Below are 14976 nucleotides of genomic sequence, written 5' to 3'. Positions count from 1 at the left end.
AGTCTGGCTTAAAATGGGTACTGTGGAGCTGGGGTTGGTAAGAGTCTGCCTCAGGTCCCAGACTGGGGGCTTATCAGGAGTACCTGGTCCAGAGACAGATTTTTGTTTGAGCCACATAATGTTGAATACATGTTGGATCAATTCTAATTAAACTTGAGATATCCCACATAAAAATCAGGATTCCCAGGTTCTCCTGGAACACTGTAAGATACACCTGTACTGGCCCTCTATTCCCATGAAGGACTAGGGTGCTGAGTAGCCTCTGCATCTGGATAGTTCACTATAGTACCCAACCAACCCACTTCATTTGTTTAACTTACCTGTTTGGTCACCGGAAGCATTTCATTTTACTTTGCCTGGTCTAGATCATTCTGCTAGCTCTTTGACAAAAACAGTGATAGCTTTTGTTAATTCTTAGATAAAAGTGAATATCTTTCACTAGAGTATGGGCAGCAGCTAGCAGAAGGGGCTGGGCTGTGGAGATGACAATACTTGATCCCTTCCACGGAAGAGCTTAGAGTCTAGAGACAGCAATGGTCAGACTTGTAGGGGTAAGGAGAACTGTAAAAAAATTATGGTATCTTGTGTGGGTGCTAAGATAAAAGTGCACCTGAAGAACTGTGGGAGAAGGTGAGTAGAGTGGGGAACTGGAGGAGAGAACTATTAATTTGGCCTAGGTTCATTCAAATTCTCCAAAACATCCCCCCCGCCCCCCCGCCCCAGGACAGCAAGGCTTCACTGTTACAGCCATTTACGTGGGTTCCTCTACGTAACGTGACTCTGTTGGAGATGTGATGGGTACCTACCTCAGAGTTAAGGCTCCCCTCTTGTGGCAAAGTCCACATTTTTCCTATTTCTTGTTGAAAATCTTTTGTCTGGGATTCTTTGCTTTTTACAAATAGGACAGATTTCTGGCTATTTGGCTCACTAAATCACTCAGCCCTCTGAGCAGCCCTCTGCTCAGAGATGAGCTGTGTGACTAACGGGGATCACTGGAGTTTCCAGAGGGGAGCAGCCACACTAAATAGAAGTCCAGAGGGAATGAAGACAACTCTAATATAACTTATAACTGTCCCACGTGGAGAGAGCAAGAGAGGGAAAGGAGTAGGGGCACAAAGGGGGAGTTAGAGGTCCTGTTACCTCAATCTCTTATTTTGGAATATGGTTTTACATGTGTCTTGTACTTTGTGTTTTCAAGATTTTTGCATTTGTTAATTTACCATGAAGATGGGTTTATCATCTTTTTTTTTTTTTTTTTTGGTGAGGAATACTGGCTCGGGCTAACATCTGTTGCCAATCTTCCTCTTTTTGCTTGAGGAAGATTGTTGCTGAGCTAACATCTATGCCAGTCTTCCTCCATTTTGTATGTGGGATGCCTCCACAGCATGGCTTGATGAGTGGTGTAGGTCTGTGCCTGGGATATGAACCCACAAACCCTGGGCCGCTGAAGTGGAACAGCCAAACTTAACCACTACGCCACTGGGCTGGCCCCTTATCATCTTTTATAGATCAAGAATCTACCCACCCAAGGGCATGTAGCTGGGAAGTGGCAGCTCAAACACAAATTTTTGGAGTCCTAGGCGTTTTCTCTTTTCTTTAATTGCTTCTGAAAACTCAGCATGGATAAGGGACCTGGTGGGTTCATTTCTTTCAGTTCAACATTTAAAAGTTGGGTTCACGTTATGAATGTTCTGAACTAGGGCAACCTGGGACCCTGGGGACTACTCGGAGCTGTGCCATTGATGTATGGTCAGCTGTGCCCCATGCTGTCAGAACATGTCAGATGTGGAACAGACCTAGTGGGGAGTTTCCTTGCTGTCTACTTGGCCAGTGGGACTCACATGTTTTGTCCAGGCTTCCTCACTGGCTGGGCTTAACCATTGCGAAGGCTACTGGAGGGAATGACTCCATGTAGGAGCCTCAGGATGCCCAGCGAATGCTGATCCCTGGAAACAAAGACTCAAATTCAGAAGGCTCTTTGAAATTTTGTGTTCTGCACTCTGGCTCTGGGCGTGTCCTTCTAGATGTCCCCTAAGCAGCTATTTGTTTCTGAGAATTGCACTATTTTAGCTGCCGTAAAAACATTCTGATTCACGAAGGCCCAGACTAAGGACCACCTGAGTCTCCATTTCCAAATCCACATAGTGGACTATTCAATGCCATTGACATTTCGTCATACTGTCTGCTCTTCTCTGGCCTATCATTGATTTCTTTTTTCTTTTCTTTTTTTTTTTTTGTGAGGAAGATCAGCCCTGAGCTAACATCCATGCTAATCATCCTCTTTTTGTTTGCTGAGGAAGACCGGCTCTAAGCTAACATCTATTGCCAATCCTCCTCCTTTTTTTTTTGGTCCTCAAAGCCCCAGTGGATAGTTGTATGTCATAGTTGCACATCCTTCTAGTTGCTGTATGTGGGACGTGGCCTCAGCATGGCCGGAGAAGTGGTGCGTTGGTGCTCGCCCAGGATCCGAACCCGGGCTGCCAATAGCGGAGCGCGCACACTTAACCGCTAAGCCACGGGGCTGGCCCCTATCATTGATTTCTGATTTTCTTTTTACTCGTTGCTCACACCAGTGCACAGGGAGCTTGCTGTAAGAGAAGACGATCACTGGGGAAGGTACCTGGTGGGAGGGTGCTCATCCATGGGTATGGAGTGAGTTTAGATTTTCAATTGCGTTTATGTTTGTTTGGTTCTATTTGGAATATTCTTACACGGCATGGCCAGCCATAGAATTTAGCATCATCTACCCTTTTTAAAAACATAAATGATTTTTTTCTTTTAAATTTAATAGAATAAAGTTCAGCTCTTAGAAGAATGTTCCAAAAAGATGGCGACATTAATGCTGAAAAATGCCCTATTTTTTTCTTTGATGAAAGGACCAATGTAGATTTTGGGCAAGTGGGAAGGAAAAAAGAAGCTAGATTTTTGTTTACTTTTGATGAATTGATTTTAAAAAGTGATTCTTCCCCATAAAAATACTGATTTGTATTTGTTATACTTCTGTTACTTTTCTGAGCAAAGCAAGCCACTCATGCACGTGTGTGCATGTGTATGTGCCAGCCTTGAAAAGACAGTTTTGAGAGTATTTTTTCAGTGAGTCTGAGAGCACGAAGCAGAGAGAGGGAAGTGGACTAGGAAGAGGTGAGTAAGAGGTTAATAGCTTTGAAAAGGCTTTACAGGGTGCCACTTGGAGAGAAGTGGATCAATGTGGTTTTTCTTTTAAGCTACCAGTGAATACATTGGACTTTTGACATCATTTTTTTCTTTTCAAACACCAAGAGGCTCAGGGTGGCCAAATACAGTATATAGGGTTCTCACCACGAGTGGTTTGGGTTGATAGTAGGTAAAGGCATTGGTACAGTGAGCCTAAGCTCTTGTTGAGGAAGAGAATGAAAATAGCAATTGATTTTTCTACCCTTGTGGCCTTTTGTACCCACAGATGTGTCTGATTGGAGACCCCATCTGCTCTCAGCATGCTGTACCAAATCCCCTATCGAAGAGTATGGCATTCTTTAATAAGGATGACTGATAAAATATGTAACTTTGAAGATCAACCAATCCCTCCTCCCCCCTACTTAAAAACAAAATTTAGATACTCACGTGAGACATAGTGGTAAGTGTCTGCCCCATAAAAGCTGAATAATGTTGGCCAAACTCTGAGCCTCAAGTTTTTCTATTTGCAACATGGGGATATAAGATCTACCACTTAGGATTATTGGAGAGTTAAAGGAAATGACTCGTTCACTCAGTGATACTCACTCATTGCCTACTAGTGTCCAGGTACTGCCCAAGCTGCTAGGAATTAAAGGGTGAATAATGTATATGAAAGCACTTACCACAATGAATGGCCAAAAAAGGTGCTTAGTAAATTTTTCTTAAAATATTTTTGATGGAGAGTTTTAACGTATACAAAAATAGAGAGAATGATACATTAAAGTCCTCTGTACTCATCACTCAGCTGCAAGAATTATCAATTTATGGCATGATCAATGTCTTGTACGATCAATGTCAACCTCCCTTCCCCCCATCCTCCATTGCCCTCCATGGATTATTTTGAAATGAATCTCAAATGTGGTATAAGTTTATCCATAAAATTTTAGTATACATTTCCAAAAGATAAGGATTCTTTTTAAGAACATAATTATACCACCTTTAGCACATTGAAAACAATAACAATAATTCTTTTATATTATCAAGTGTTTAGTTGGTGTTCTAATGTCCCTAATTTTCATATACTTTTTAAGCATTTGGCTAGTTAGAATCAGGATCTGTACAAAGCCCACACATTGGATCTATCTGATATGTCCCTTATTTGAGCCATGTCATTTGTCCTGTACGATTTTCCAGTGTGGATTTTGTTGATTGTATCCCTATAGTATCATTGAACATGTTCCTCTAAAATCTCTATTTGATTTCAACTGGTAGATCTAGAGTCTCCATCAAATTCAGCCCTGATTTTTTTTTTTTTTTTGGTTGTAGTGCTGTAGAATTGTGTATGTATTTCCATCAAGAGGCGCATATATCCTGTTGTACCTTTCTGTTATATCAGGCTTGATCAATGAGTTCAGGTATTGTTATTTTGATCTACCTGTTCCCCATCAGCTTTTTATCTGCATTTTAGCAGCTATCCATGATCATTGCCTAGATCCATTATTTCATTATCAGTCGCAAAATAGTTAGATTTTAATTCTATTCCTTCTTCATTAGCTGGAATACTTTTTTAAATAATGGTTTTATTGTGATATACTTTGCTCAAAATAAAATTCACCTTTTTAAAATGTATAATTCAGTGGTTCTTAGTATATTCATAAGGTTGTACAACCGTCTAATTCCAGACTTTTTTTTATCACCTCTAAAAGAAACACATACCCGTTAGCAGTCACATTTCATTCTCCTTTCCTCCCAGTGCCTAGCCACTAATCTACTTTCTGTCTGTATGGGTTTGCTTATTCTGGATATTTCATATAAATGGAATCATACAATATGTGGCCGTTTTGGTCTGACTTCTTTCATTAGCTCAAGGTTTTCAAAGTTCATCCATGTTATAGCATGAATCAGTACTTTGTTCCTTTTTATGGCCAAATAATAGTCTATTGTATGGATATACCATTTTATTTACCCATTCATCAATTGATGGACATTTGGGTTGTTTCCTCTTTTTGGCTATTATGAATAATGCTACTATGAATATTGATATACATGTTTTTGTTTGAACATATGTTTTCAATTCTCTTGGGAATATACCTAGGAGTGGAATTGCTGGATCCTATCGTAAGTCTATGTTTAACTTTTTGAGAAACGGGACTAAATTGTTTTCCAAGATGGCTGCACCATTTTAAATTACCGCCAGTAATACATGAGGCTTCCAATTTCTCCATATCCTCACTAACATTTATAGTGTTATAATACAACACTTGGATTATTATTACATTTTGTTGATAGCCATTCTAGTGGTGTGAAGTGATATCTCACGTGATTGCATTTGAGAAAAAAAATTTTTGATTTGCCTTTCTGTGATGACCAATGATGTTGAGCATCTTCTCATGTACTTTTTGGCCATTTGTATATCTTCAGAGAAATGTCTATTAAAATCCTTTGCCCATTTTCAAATAGGTTGTCTTTTTTTTTTGTTTTGTTTTGTGAAGAAGATCGGCCCTGAGCTAACATCTGCCAATCCTCCTCTTTTTGCTGAGGAAGACTGGCCGTGGGCTAACACCATGCCCATCTTCCTCTACTTTATATGGGACGCTGCCACAGCACGGCTTGCCAAGCAGTGTGTCGGTGCACGCCCGGGATCCGAACCGGCGAACCCCGGGCCGCCACAGCAGAGCGTGCGCACCTAACCACTTGTGCCACCGGGCCGGCCCCAGGGGTTGTCTTTTTTATTGTTGAGTTGTGAGAGTTCTTTATCTATTCTGGATACTAGAATCCTACCAGATATATGGTTTGCAAATATTTCCTCCCATTTTGTGGGTTGTCTTTTAACTTTCTTGATACTTGTCCTCTGACTTGATCGTATTCTTTGGAGCACAAAATTTTCAATTTGGATGAAGTCAATTTATTTATTTTTCCTTTTATTTTATTGTGATTTTGGAGTCTTAACTAAGAAGCCATTGCCTAATCGAAGGTCATGAAAACTTATGCTTCTATTTTCTTACAAGAATTTTATAGTTTTAGCACTACATTTAGGTCTTTGATCCATTTTAAGTTAGTTTTTGTATATGATATGAGGTAGGCATCCAATTTCATTCTTTTGCATGTGGCTGTCTGGTTGTCCCAATACCATTTATTGAAAAGACTGTTTTTCTTCCATTGAATTACCTTGACACAGTTGTAGAAATTCAGTTGACCAGAGATAGGGCTTATTTGCGGATTCTCAGTTCTATTAACCTTGATCTTCCCTGTCTATCCTGTGTCAGTACCACCCTGTCTTAATTACTGTAGCTTTATAGCAAGTTTTGAAATCATGATGTAGGAGTCTTCCAACTCTGTTCTTTTTAAAGCTTGTTTGGCTATTTTGGGTCTCTTGCATTTCCACATGAATTTTAAAATCAGCTTGTCAATCTCTGAAAAAAGGCGGCTAATTATTTTGAGAAGGATTATGTTGAACCTAAACGGAATCCTTTTTTTAATTTTGTATTTTTGTTTTCTCATTGTTAATATGTAGAAATACAATTGATTTTTGTATATTGATTTTGTATTCTGCAACATTGCTGATATTATTTATTGCTTCTAATAATTTGTGTGTGTGTATCCCATAGGATTTTCTAGATACAAGATCATGTCATCTGCAAATAGTATTTTGGGGCTCTATTGTTAGGTTCATCTATATTTATAATTCTTATGCCTTCTTGATGGATTGACCATTTTAATGGTCAGCATTATAATAAAATGCTGTTTATCTCTAGTAACAATTTTTGTCTTAAATTTTATTTTGCATGATAGCTGTATAGCCACTCCTGCTATCTTTCAGTTACTATTGTCATCCTTTTACTTTCAACCTGTTTGTGTTTTTAAATCTAAATAAATATTTTCTAGTGTATCATTTTAATTGTTTTACTATTGTTTTTGAATTATTGGAATATTTGTAACGGGAAAAAATTTTCCTCATTAACTGCTATATAGTTCTTCTAAAATATGATTCATGCAGGAAGGTAGGATAAATGTTTGATTTTTCTCTTAATTTCTCACGTTCCAAAATAATGGGTTAGTACTCTAGCACCTTCTAAAGGTGACCAATGCATTTCTTTCCTTTTAAAAAATATTATGAACTCAAGAATTTTAACACACTTGGTGTGTTTCATTCCACTGGAGACTTTTTTCTTTTTGATGCACAAATTTCCCGTCTTTGACCAGTGGGAGTCTCCTTCAGTCGGGCCTGAGTCCTTTTGACTCTTTGCCTGTCCTTGTTGATAGCTTCCTTGCTTTCTGATATAACAAGATATTCCAGGCTTATCTTATACATTTCTTGCCCTAGACCAGGGATTAGCTATTTCTTCAAGGAGCTCTTGTTCTTTTGGCGAGAAATTGTATTTTGATGCCTCAACCTGCACAAACTCGGGATGTTCGTTGCTTCTGAAGTAGTGTCTTCAGTTGGGTTCTCCAGGAAATAGAATGAGACAGAGAGTTGTGTGCAGGAAGTTTGTTGGGAGGTACCTTTGGGATAAATATCTGTGGGAAGTGAAGGAAGGAGGATTGGGCAAAGGGAGGAGTTGAACTGTGATGATGTTGCGACAGAAACCTCAGCTGATCCTACGGGGAGCTCGGGAGCTGGGTTGCTTACCTTGAGAAAAGGATGCTGGGTCATTATAGCCCCTCATAGATAAGTCATTGGATGTGAGCTGGTCTAGGGAGGGAGTGTGACCTTGGGCAGTTCTCCTTGGCTGAGAATGATTCCCAAAGAGGGACCTAGCTGAGAGCCCTTAGCTGTTAACACTCCCAGCAGGTGAGAGAATGCGTTCCTCAGCTCCTGTCAGGAGATAGGGGTGATGCTTCACAACAACCACGATAGTTGGTCATTTTCTTCTAGGCTTTTTCAGTGGAAATAAGATTTTCTTTTAACAGAAGATCAGTCATGAGTTCATACTGATATTTCCAATTCAAATTTAGCATCATTGGATTTTTACTTAATTTCTTTGATTTTTATATTTGTGCTTCTTTCACTCTGCACCCAAAATCTTGGTAGTTCCTAGTGACATTAACATAATCACTTATTTGCTTTACCCTTTCTTTGTGTGTATGAAAGTTTCAGAATAATTATGTGAATATGAATACTAAAAAGATTTTAATGTTTCTACAGTTTATTTGTCCTAGGGTGTATACCACTAGCGATGTACAGTCAAATTATTATGTTTTAAAAACCCTTGAAGGCCGGTCCGTGGCTTAGCGGTAAATGCGCGCGCTCTGCTACTGGCAGCCCGGGTTTGGACCCCGGGCGCGCACCGACCCACCGCTTCTCCGGCCATGCTGAGGCGGCGTCCCACATACAGCAACTAGAAGGGTGTGCAACTATGGCATACAACTATCTCCTGGGGCTTTGGGGAAAAAAAAAGGAGGAGGATTGACAATAGATGTTAGCTCAGAGCCGGTCTTCCTCAGCAAAAAGAGGAGGATTAGCATGGATGTTAGCTCAGGGCTGATCTTCCTCACACACACACACAAAATAAATAAAATAAATAAATAAATAAAAAACCTTGAAATACTTCATCTCTCTGAGGTTAATGACAAACTTGATACACAGTAAGGTTAAATTTTAGGGATTGTCTTTTTCATTTTTATTTAATTTTCTGTCATAATTATATAAAACATTTACATGGTTCTCAAGTCCAGCTTCCAACACTGTCCCCTATACCCATTCCCTCTCTCCCCATATAGGGAAGCATTTTATTCATTTTTGGTTTATCCTTTCACTGTTTCTTTTTCTTTACATAAGCAGATGTGTGTGTATTTATATATATGCACATATATGTACATATACATACATATATATGTGCATATGCATGTGTACATGCATGTATGTATATATGTGTGTATAGTCATAACTCTCCCTTCTTAGATAAATTATAGCATGCTATGTACATTTTTCTCTAACTAGCTTTTCCCCTCCTACTTAACTAATATATTCTAGAAATCACTCTATTGCATATACGTAGAGAGATAGACCATAGTTTATTCAGCCAATCCTCTACTGATGGATTTTTGGGTTGTTTCCAGTTATCCAAATGTTTTCAATTTTTACTTGTTTCTCTTTGGGAGAAATTTCTAGAAGAAGGATTGCTGGGTCAAAGAGTAAATGCCTGTGCAGGTTTGCTAGATCTTCACAAATTCCCCTCCAAAAGGGTTGTCCTTTATTTTGCATTCCCCCCTGCCATGTGCGAGAGTGCCTGCTTCCCCACAGACTCATTAATAGAGTACGTAGTCCAAGTTTTGGATATTTTTCTAATTAGATAGATTAGATATGATGCTTCAGCGTAATTTTAATATGCATTTATCTTATTATGAGCAAGGTAGAGCATTATTTTTTTCCTTTTTTAAGGCCCATTTAATTTTTTTCCTGTGAACTGTCTGTTCATATCTATTGTCCATTTTCCTATTGTTGTTATTGTTTCTATTGTCCATTTTTATTGTTGTTGCTCTTATTCTTTCTATCTAAAGGTCTTTATATGTTAGGTATATTAACTTCTAGTCTGTGATATTAGTGGCAAATATTTTTTCCCATATTCTCTTTTTAATGTTGCTTATGGCATGTTTTTTTAATACAAAAAAAATTTTACTTTTATGCAATAAAATTTATTTATTTTATTATTTTTTATATATTTTGTGTCAGAATTAGGAAAGTTTTTCCCACTTATAGAGGAATTGACTCATTTTTATTCAGTATGTGTATGGTTGACTTTATACACACACATGTGTATACCTATATATAGGTATATACTTTGACATCAGGCATTTGATCTGATCCAGAGATGCTTTCTCTTTTCTCTTTTATGAAAGCCCCACAACAAGAAGCCTCTATTTTATTATGTGTGTTGCTTTTATGATTAGACCTTGTGGGATGACTGGACCTCATAATGGGCTCTTTCACTGGCACAGAATGAGTAAAAAGCAAGGAGAACAGAGCGGAAAGACTGATATTATGGGTGATAACAGTATTCTTCAGAGAAATGACTGCAGAACTGTTGGGAAATGGATACATACCCTCTGATTATGAGACTGACTTATGCAGATAGTATCATGAAGACAGACACTGGCTTTCTATCATGTGGCTTTCCAGGACAGCCAAGGAGATGAAAAATAAGCCACCAGAAGATAACTTCCATTAAAGTCTTAGTGCCAGCTTAGCTGAAACTCACTCCTTGGAACATTTTACTACTACACTTGCTATGAGCATTAGCCTGCTTTCAGAGATCTGAAGTTCCATAACTATTTGGACCAAGCTATGAGCTCTGATTTAGGCCCTTCAAAGAAGATATCTAACTAAAAGTAGAAAGCAGAGGCAGAAAAAATCAAACCTTTTGAAGAGGTCAACAAATCTATTAAATGGTGTGTCAAGCCATAATATGCCCTCTGGTTTCATGAGAACACATTCAGCGTTGATGTCTTGAGAGCAAATGCCCATGCATTCTTTATGACCACAGGCTTCCTCCTGGGGTGGATGGCAGGGGCTGCACTTTAAGGCTGTGTCCTCTGGTGTGTCCTTTTCAGAGGAAGAATCTCTGTCTCACTGACAGCCTTGGCTTTCCATAAACACAAGGAGAAAGAAATTCCTTTCTGACATTTCTGCCTCCTTTAATGATGTCACCATCCACCCACTTATGCAAAGTAGAAAACATATCCTCCTTCAGCCTTTCTGCTTACTTGTCCCTTCTTTCCAGTCAATCGTCAAGTACTGTTAATTCTGCTTTATAAACTGCCCTTGAATTTGTCACTTCCTCTTCTACACACCACTGCTGTATGAAGTTGGGTCCTCTCACCTTCTCTCACTTGCTCTATTGCAGCCCTGTCTCTTGGCCCCAGCCTTTCCTCCCAGCAGTCTTCCACCCTGCTGTCAGTGGAGTCTTTCTAAGTCACAGTTACAACAATGTCCACTCACTGATTAAGATCGTTTAGTGGTCTTGCCTACAGGATAAAGTCCAGACCGTTTAGACTGATATACAAGGTTCTTCACAACCTTGCTTCTGCATACCCTTTGATGCCCACTGTTGAGATGGCCTATTTCCCTTGTTTGGTCAGCTCTGCTTGAAGCTTTAACGTTTGAGCTGAAGGTAAAACCTCTGCTATGAAGCTTCTCCAGACAGAGGTCATTGTTCTTTTCTCAATAATCCCAAAGATGCCTGACTCACTTCTATTATAGTGTTTCCCACATTGAATTATTGGATTGTAATAAGGAAGAAAATGGCGGGGGGTGGTATGTAGTGGAAATAGCACAGGCTTTGGAGTTAATCCCACCTGAGTTTAAATTCTGGCTCCACCATTTATCTATCCTGTGATCTTGGACTTAGCCTCTCTGAGTATCCATTGTCCTATACACCTACTTCACAGTGTTGGAAGGATTAAATGACATAATATGTACAAAGTATCTAATAGTACCTAGTAGGAACTCAGTATGTGACAGTCTCCTATCCTTCTTTTATCTACACCATCTGCTCTGAGGAAGCATCATTCTATTGGATGATAGTCAAAATTTATTATTTTCTCTCTGAGAAATGGGTCTGGTACATCCTGGTTAGTGTTAGGACTAAGAACAGGGTATATGTGCTGGGCCAGTATAGACTTGGGTGTGTGTTGGGAGACTGTCTATGAGGGGAGAGAGGAGGTGGGAGAGGAGCGTTTTTGTGTCAGGAAGCTGATAGTGCGATTAACTTAAAAAGGTTTCCCCAAGTCAGTTTCTCCCCTTGTGGATGTGCCTGAAACCCCATCCCATGAAGTGTAACTGTATCTTGAAGATATACGGTACTTAAGGCCAGGGAGATAATTATATTCTCTTGATTGTCCACAGCAGACATAGGGAATAGGGCTTTCTCTTGAAGGAGTGAAACACTAGAGCATAAGGAGAAACCCACATCTTTTGTAAGAGCTGAGCTGAGCCCCTAGTGATGTGTGGGTTGGGGGCGAGGTGCAGAGCAGAGGAGAGAGCTGTTTCTGAGGGTGCACGACCGAGCCCTGGGAACAGGGAGGGATGAGCTACAAGCCAGGCAGCAACTAACCTATCATGTCTGAATGGAGCATTTCCAAATGCCAGAGCCTTATGGTTGAGACTGGAGTATTGTGTAAGTGATACAAAATGCCTTGTTTTTTGGGAAGTGGGAAGTGAATTTTGGATGCTTAATAAATAGAGAAATAGGAATTAGTGTTCATAAAAATTATATGGCAGTCTTTTCTTTTTCCTAAAAAATGGCTCTATCGACCCCAGTTTTTGAAAAAAAACATCTGTTTTGTGTTGATTTTCTTTTAGTCAAAATGTGCAATACTATATTCCTTTTTATTCCATTTCCTGCTTTGCTTTTAATGTAGTCGATCATCCTGGAAAGGGCAGATTAAAAATAAGCTTGGCAAGGCACAATGGGACAGTGCTAATGCCGTCTTGTGCTCTTTCCAGGTGCAGCGTGAACTTCCTCGTCTCCCTTCCCAGCCAGCTCTCTGCCCCGTGTATCCACCATGGTGTTTGGTGAGTTTTTCCATCGCCCTGGACAAGACGAGGAACTTGTCAACTTGAATGTGGGGGGCTTTAAGCAGTCCGTCGACCAAAGTACCCTCCTGCGCTTTCCTCACACCAGACTCGGGAAGCTGCTCACTTGCCACTCAGAAGAGGCCATTCTGGAGCTGTGCGATGACTACAGTGTGGCTGATAAAGAGTACTATTTTGATCGGAACCCCTCCTTGTTCAGATATGTTTTGAATTTTTATTACACGGGGAAGCTGCATGTCATGGAGGAGCTGTGCGTGTTCTCATTCTGCCAGGAGATTGAGTACTGGGGCATCAACGAGCTCTTCATCGATTCCTGCTGCAGTAATCGCTACCAGGAACGCAAGGAGGAAAACCACGAGAAGGACTGGGACCAGAAAAGCAATGATGTGAGTAGCGACTCCTCCTTTGAAGAGTCATCTCTGTTTGAGAAGGAGCTGGAGAAGTTTGACAAGCTGCGATTTGGTCAGCTCCGGAAGAAGATCTGGATTCGAATGGAAAACCCAGCCTACTGCCTGTCTGCCAAGCTCATCGCCATCTCTTCCTTGAGTGTGGTACTGGCCTCCATTGTGGCCATGTGTGTTCACAGCATGTCGGAGTTCCAGAATGAGGATGGAGACGTGGATGACCCTGTGCTGGAAGGTGTGGAGATCGCGTGCATTGCTTGGTTCACTGGCGAGCTTGTCATCCGGCTGGTTGCTGCTCCCTGTCAAAAGAAATTCTGGAAGAACCCTCTGAACATAATCGACTTTGTCTCCATTATTCCCTTCTATGCCACGTTGGCTGTAGACACCAAGGAGGAAGAGAGTGAGGACATTGAGAACATGGGAAAAGTGGTCCAGATCCTCAGGCTCATGAGGATTTTCCGAATTCTCAAGCTTGCCCGGCACTCGGTAGGACTTCGGTCTCTAGGTGCCACACTGAGACACAGCTACCAAGAAGTTGGACTGCTCCTTCTCTTCCTGTCTGTGGGCGTTTCTATCTTTTCTGTGCTTATCTACTCCGTGGAGAAAGATGAACGCACGTCCAGCCTCACCAGCATCCCGGTCTGCTGGTGGTGGGCCACCATCAGCATGACGACTGTGGGCTATGGAGACACTCACCCCGTCACCTTGGCTGGGAAGCTTATCGCCAGCACGTGCATCATCTGTGGCATCTTGGTGGTGGCCCTTCCCATCACCATTATCTTCAACAAGTTTTCCAAGTACTACCAGAAGCAAAAGGACATGGATGTGGACCAGTGCAGTGAGGACCCACCAGAGAAGTGTCATGAGCTACCTTACTTTAACATTAGGGACATTTATGCACAGCGGATGCACGCCTTCATTACCAGTCTATCTTCTGTGGGAACTGTGGTGAGCAATCCCGATTCCACAGACGCTTCAAGCATTGAAGACAACGAGGATGTTTATAACATGGCATCCTTGGAGAATTGCACAGCAAAATGAGCAGGGATGTTTGTGCCTGTGTCTTGTGTCCCTTCCCGATGTTAGGTTAACACAGCTTTATAAACTTCAACGGATTCGTTAAAATCATTTAATTCTCAGGGTGTACCTTTCAGCCATAGTTGGACAGTCATTGCTCTGAAATGATAGAATCGTCTTTATTTTTTTCAGTGAGGTGAATAAAATGCCTTGTTCTGAAATTTATTTTTTATAAGACAGAGTTGTGATATGATTTTGGAAAAAATAGTGAATGGTAATGGGCGGGATTTCTTGCTACGGCTTATATATCATTCTGTATTTGTCATTTACTCACATTGAGCTAACTATAAATTACTGACAAGTAGAATCAAAGGCCCAGCTGACTGAAGACTACATGCATGTAAGATCCACAAAATGAGACAATGCATGTAAATCCATGTTCATGTTACATGGAAATTAGGAGCCTAATAAACTGCCTACTTCAGTATGGAAAATGTCTTAGTTGTGTGTTTTATGTCAAGTAAGTACATTTCAATATGTTCAAAATTGGCTTGGAAGGGAAATGCTCCTTTTGGAGGATTGAGAGTCCTTTCTATGTTTTCGAATTTTGGATATATACCAACAATGGGTTAGTTCTTTTGTCCGGTAGACTTGGTAGTGGTTGGCAGGTAGAAGAATCATGTTCATGGTTTAACCATACTGTCCAGTGTACACTGATTAAACACGTATGTGTTTAGGACATACTCAGATTGACGTATATCAATGAAACATGTGCCCTTACAGATATGTTTCCAGCATATATGATGTATTTTATAATTTCTACTACTAAGATAAAACCTCATCACCTGAAAATCATGCAGAGTAGAG

The 14976-nt window shown here is 40.3% G+C and overlaps 1 protein-coding gene across 2 annotated transcripts in view; it reads left to right on the top strand.

Moving 5' to 3' along the window:
- KCNS3 (potassium voltage-gated channel modifier subfamily S member 3) overlaps window positions 1-14594 on the top strand; it is a 38903-nt gene extending 24309 nt beyond the window's left edge. For both annotated transcript variants that reach the window (XM_014782298.2, XM_087436428.1), the window contains one exon: window positions 12599-14594. In XM_014782298.2, the coding sequence (XP_014637784.1) occupies window positions 12658-14133 (1476 nt within the window). In that variant the 5' untranslated portion in view covers window positions 12599-12657 and the 3' untranslated portion in view covers window positions 14134-14594. The remainder of the gene's footprint in view (window positions 1-12598) is intronic.
- The last annotated feature ends 382 nt before the right edge of the window (window positions 14595-14976 follow it).

Source organism: Ceratotherium simum, chromosome 11 (assembly GCF_057802395.1).
Source record: "Ceratotherium simum simum isolate JZ-2026a chromosome 11, ASM5780239v1, whole genome shotgun sequence".
In the NCBI taxonomy this organism is placed as follows: domain Eukaryota; kingdom Metazoa; phylum Chordata; class Mammalia; order Perissodactyla; family Rhinocerotidae; genus Ceratotherium; species Ceratotherium simum.
The sequence above is the reverse complement of the archived record's forward strand: the minus strand, read 5'-3'. Positions and strand labels throughout refer to the sequence as shown.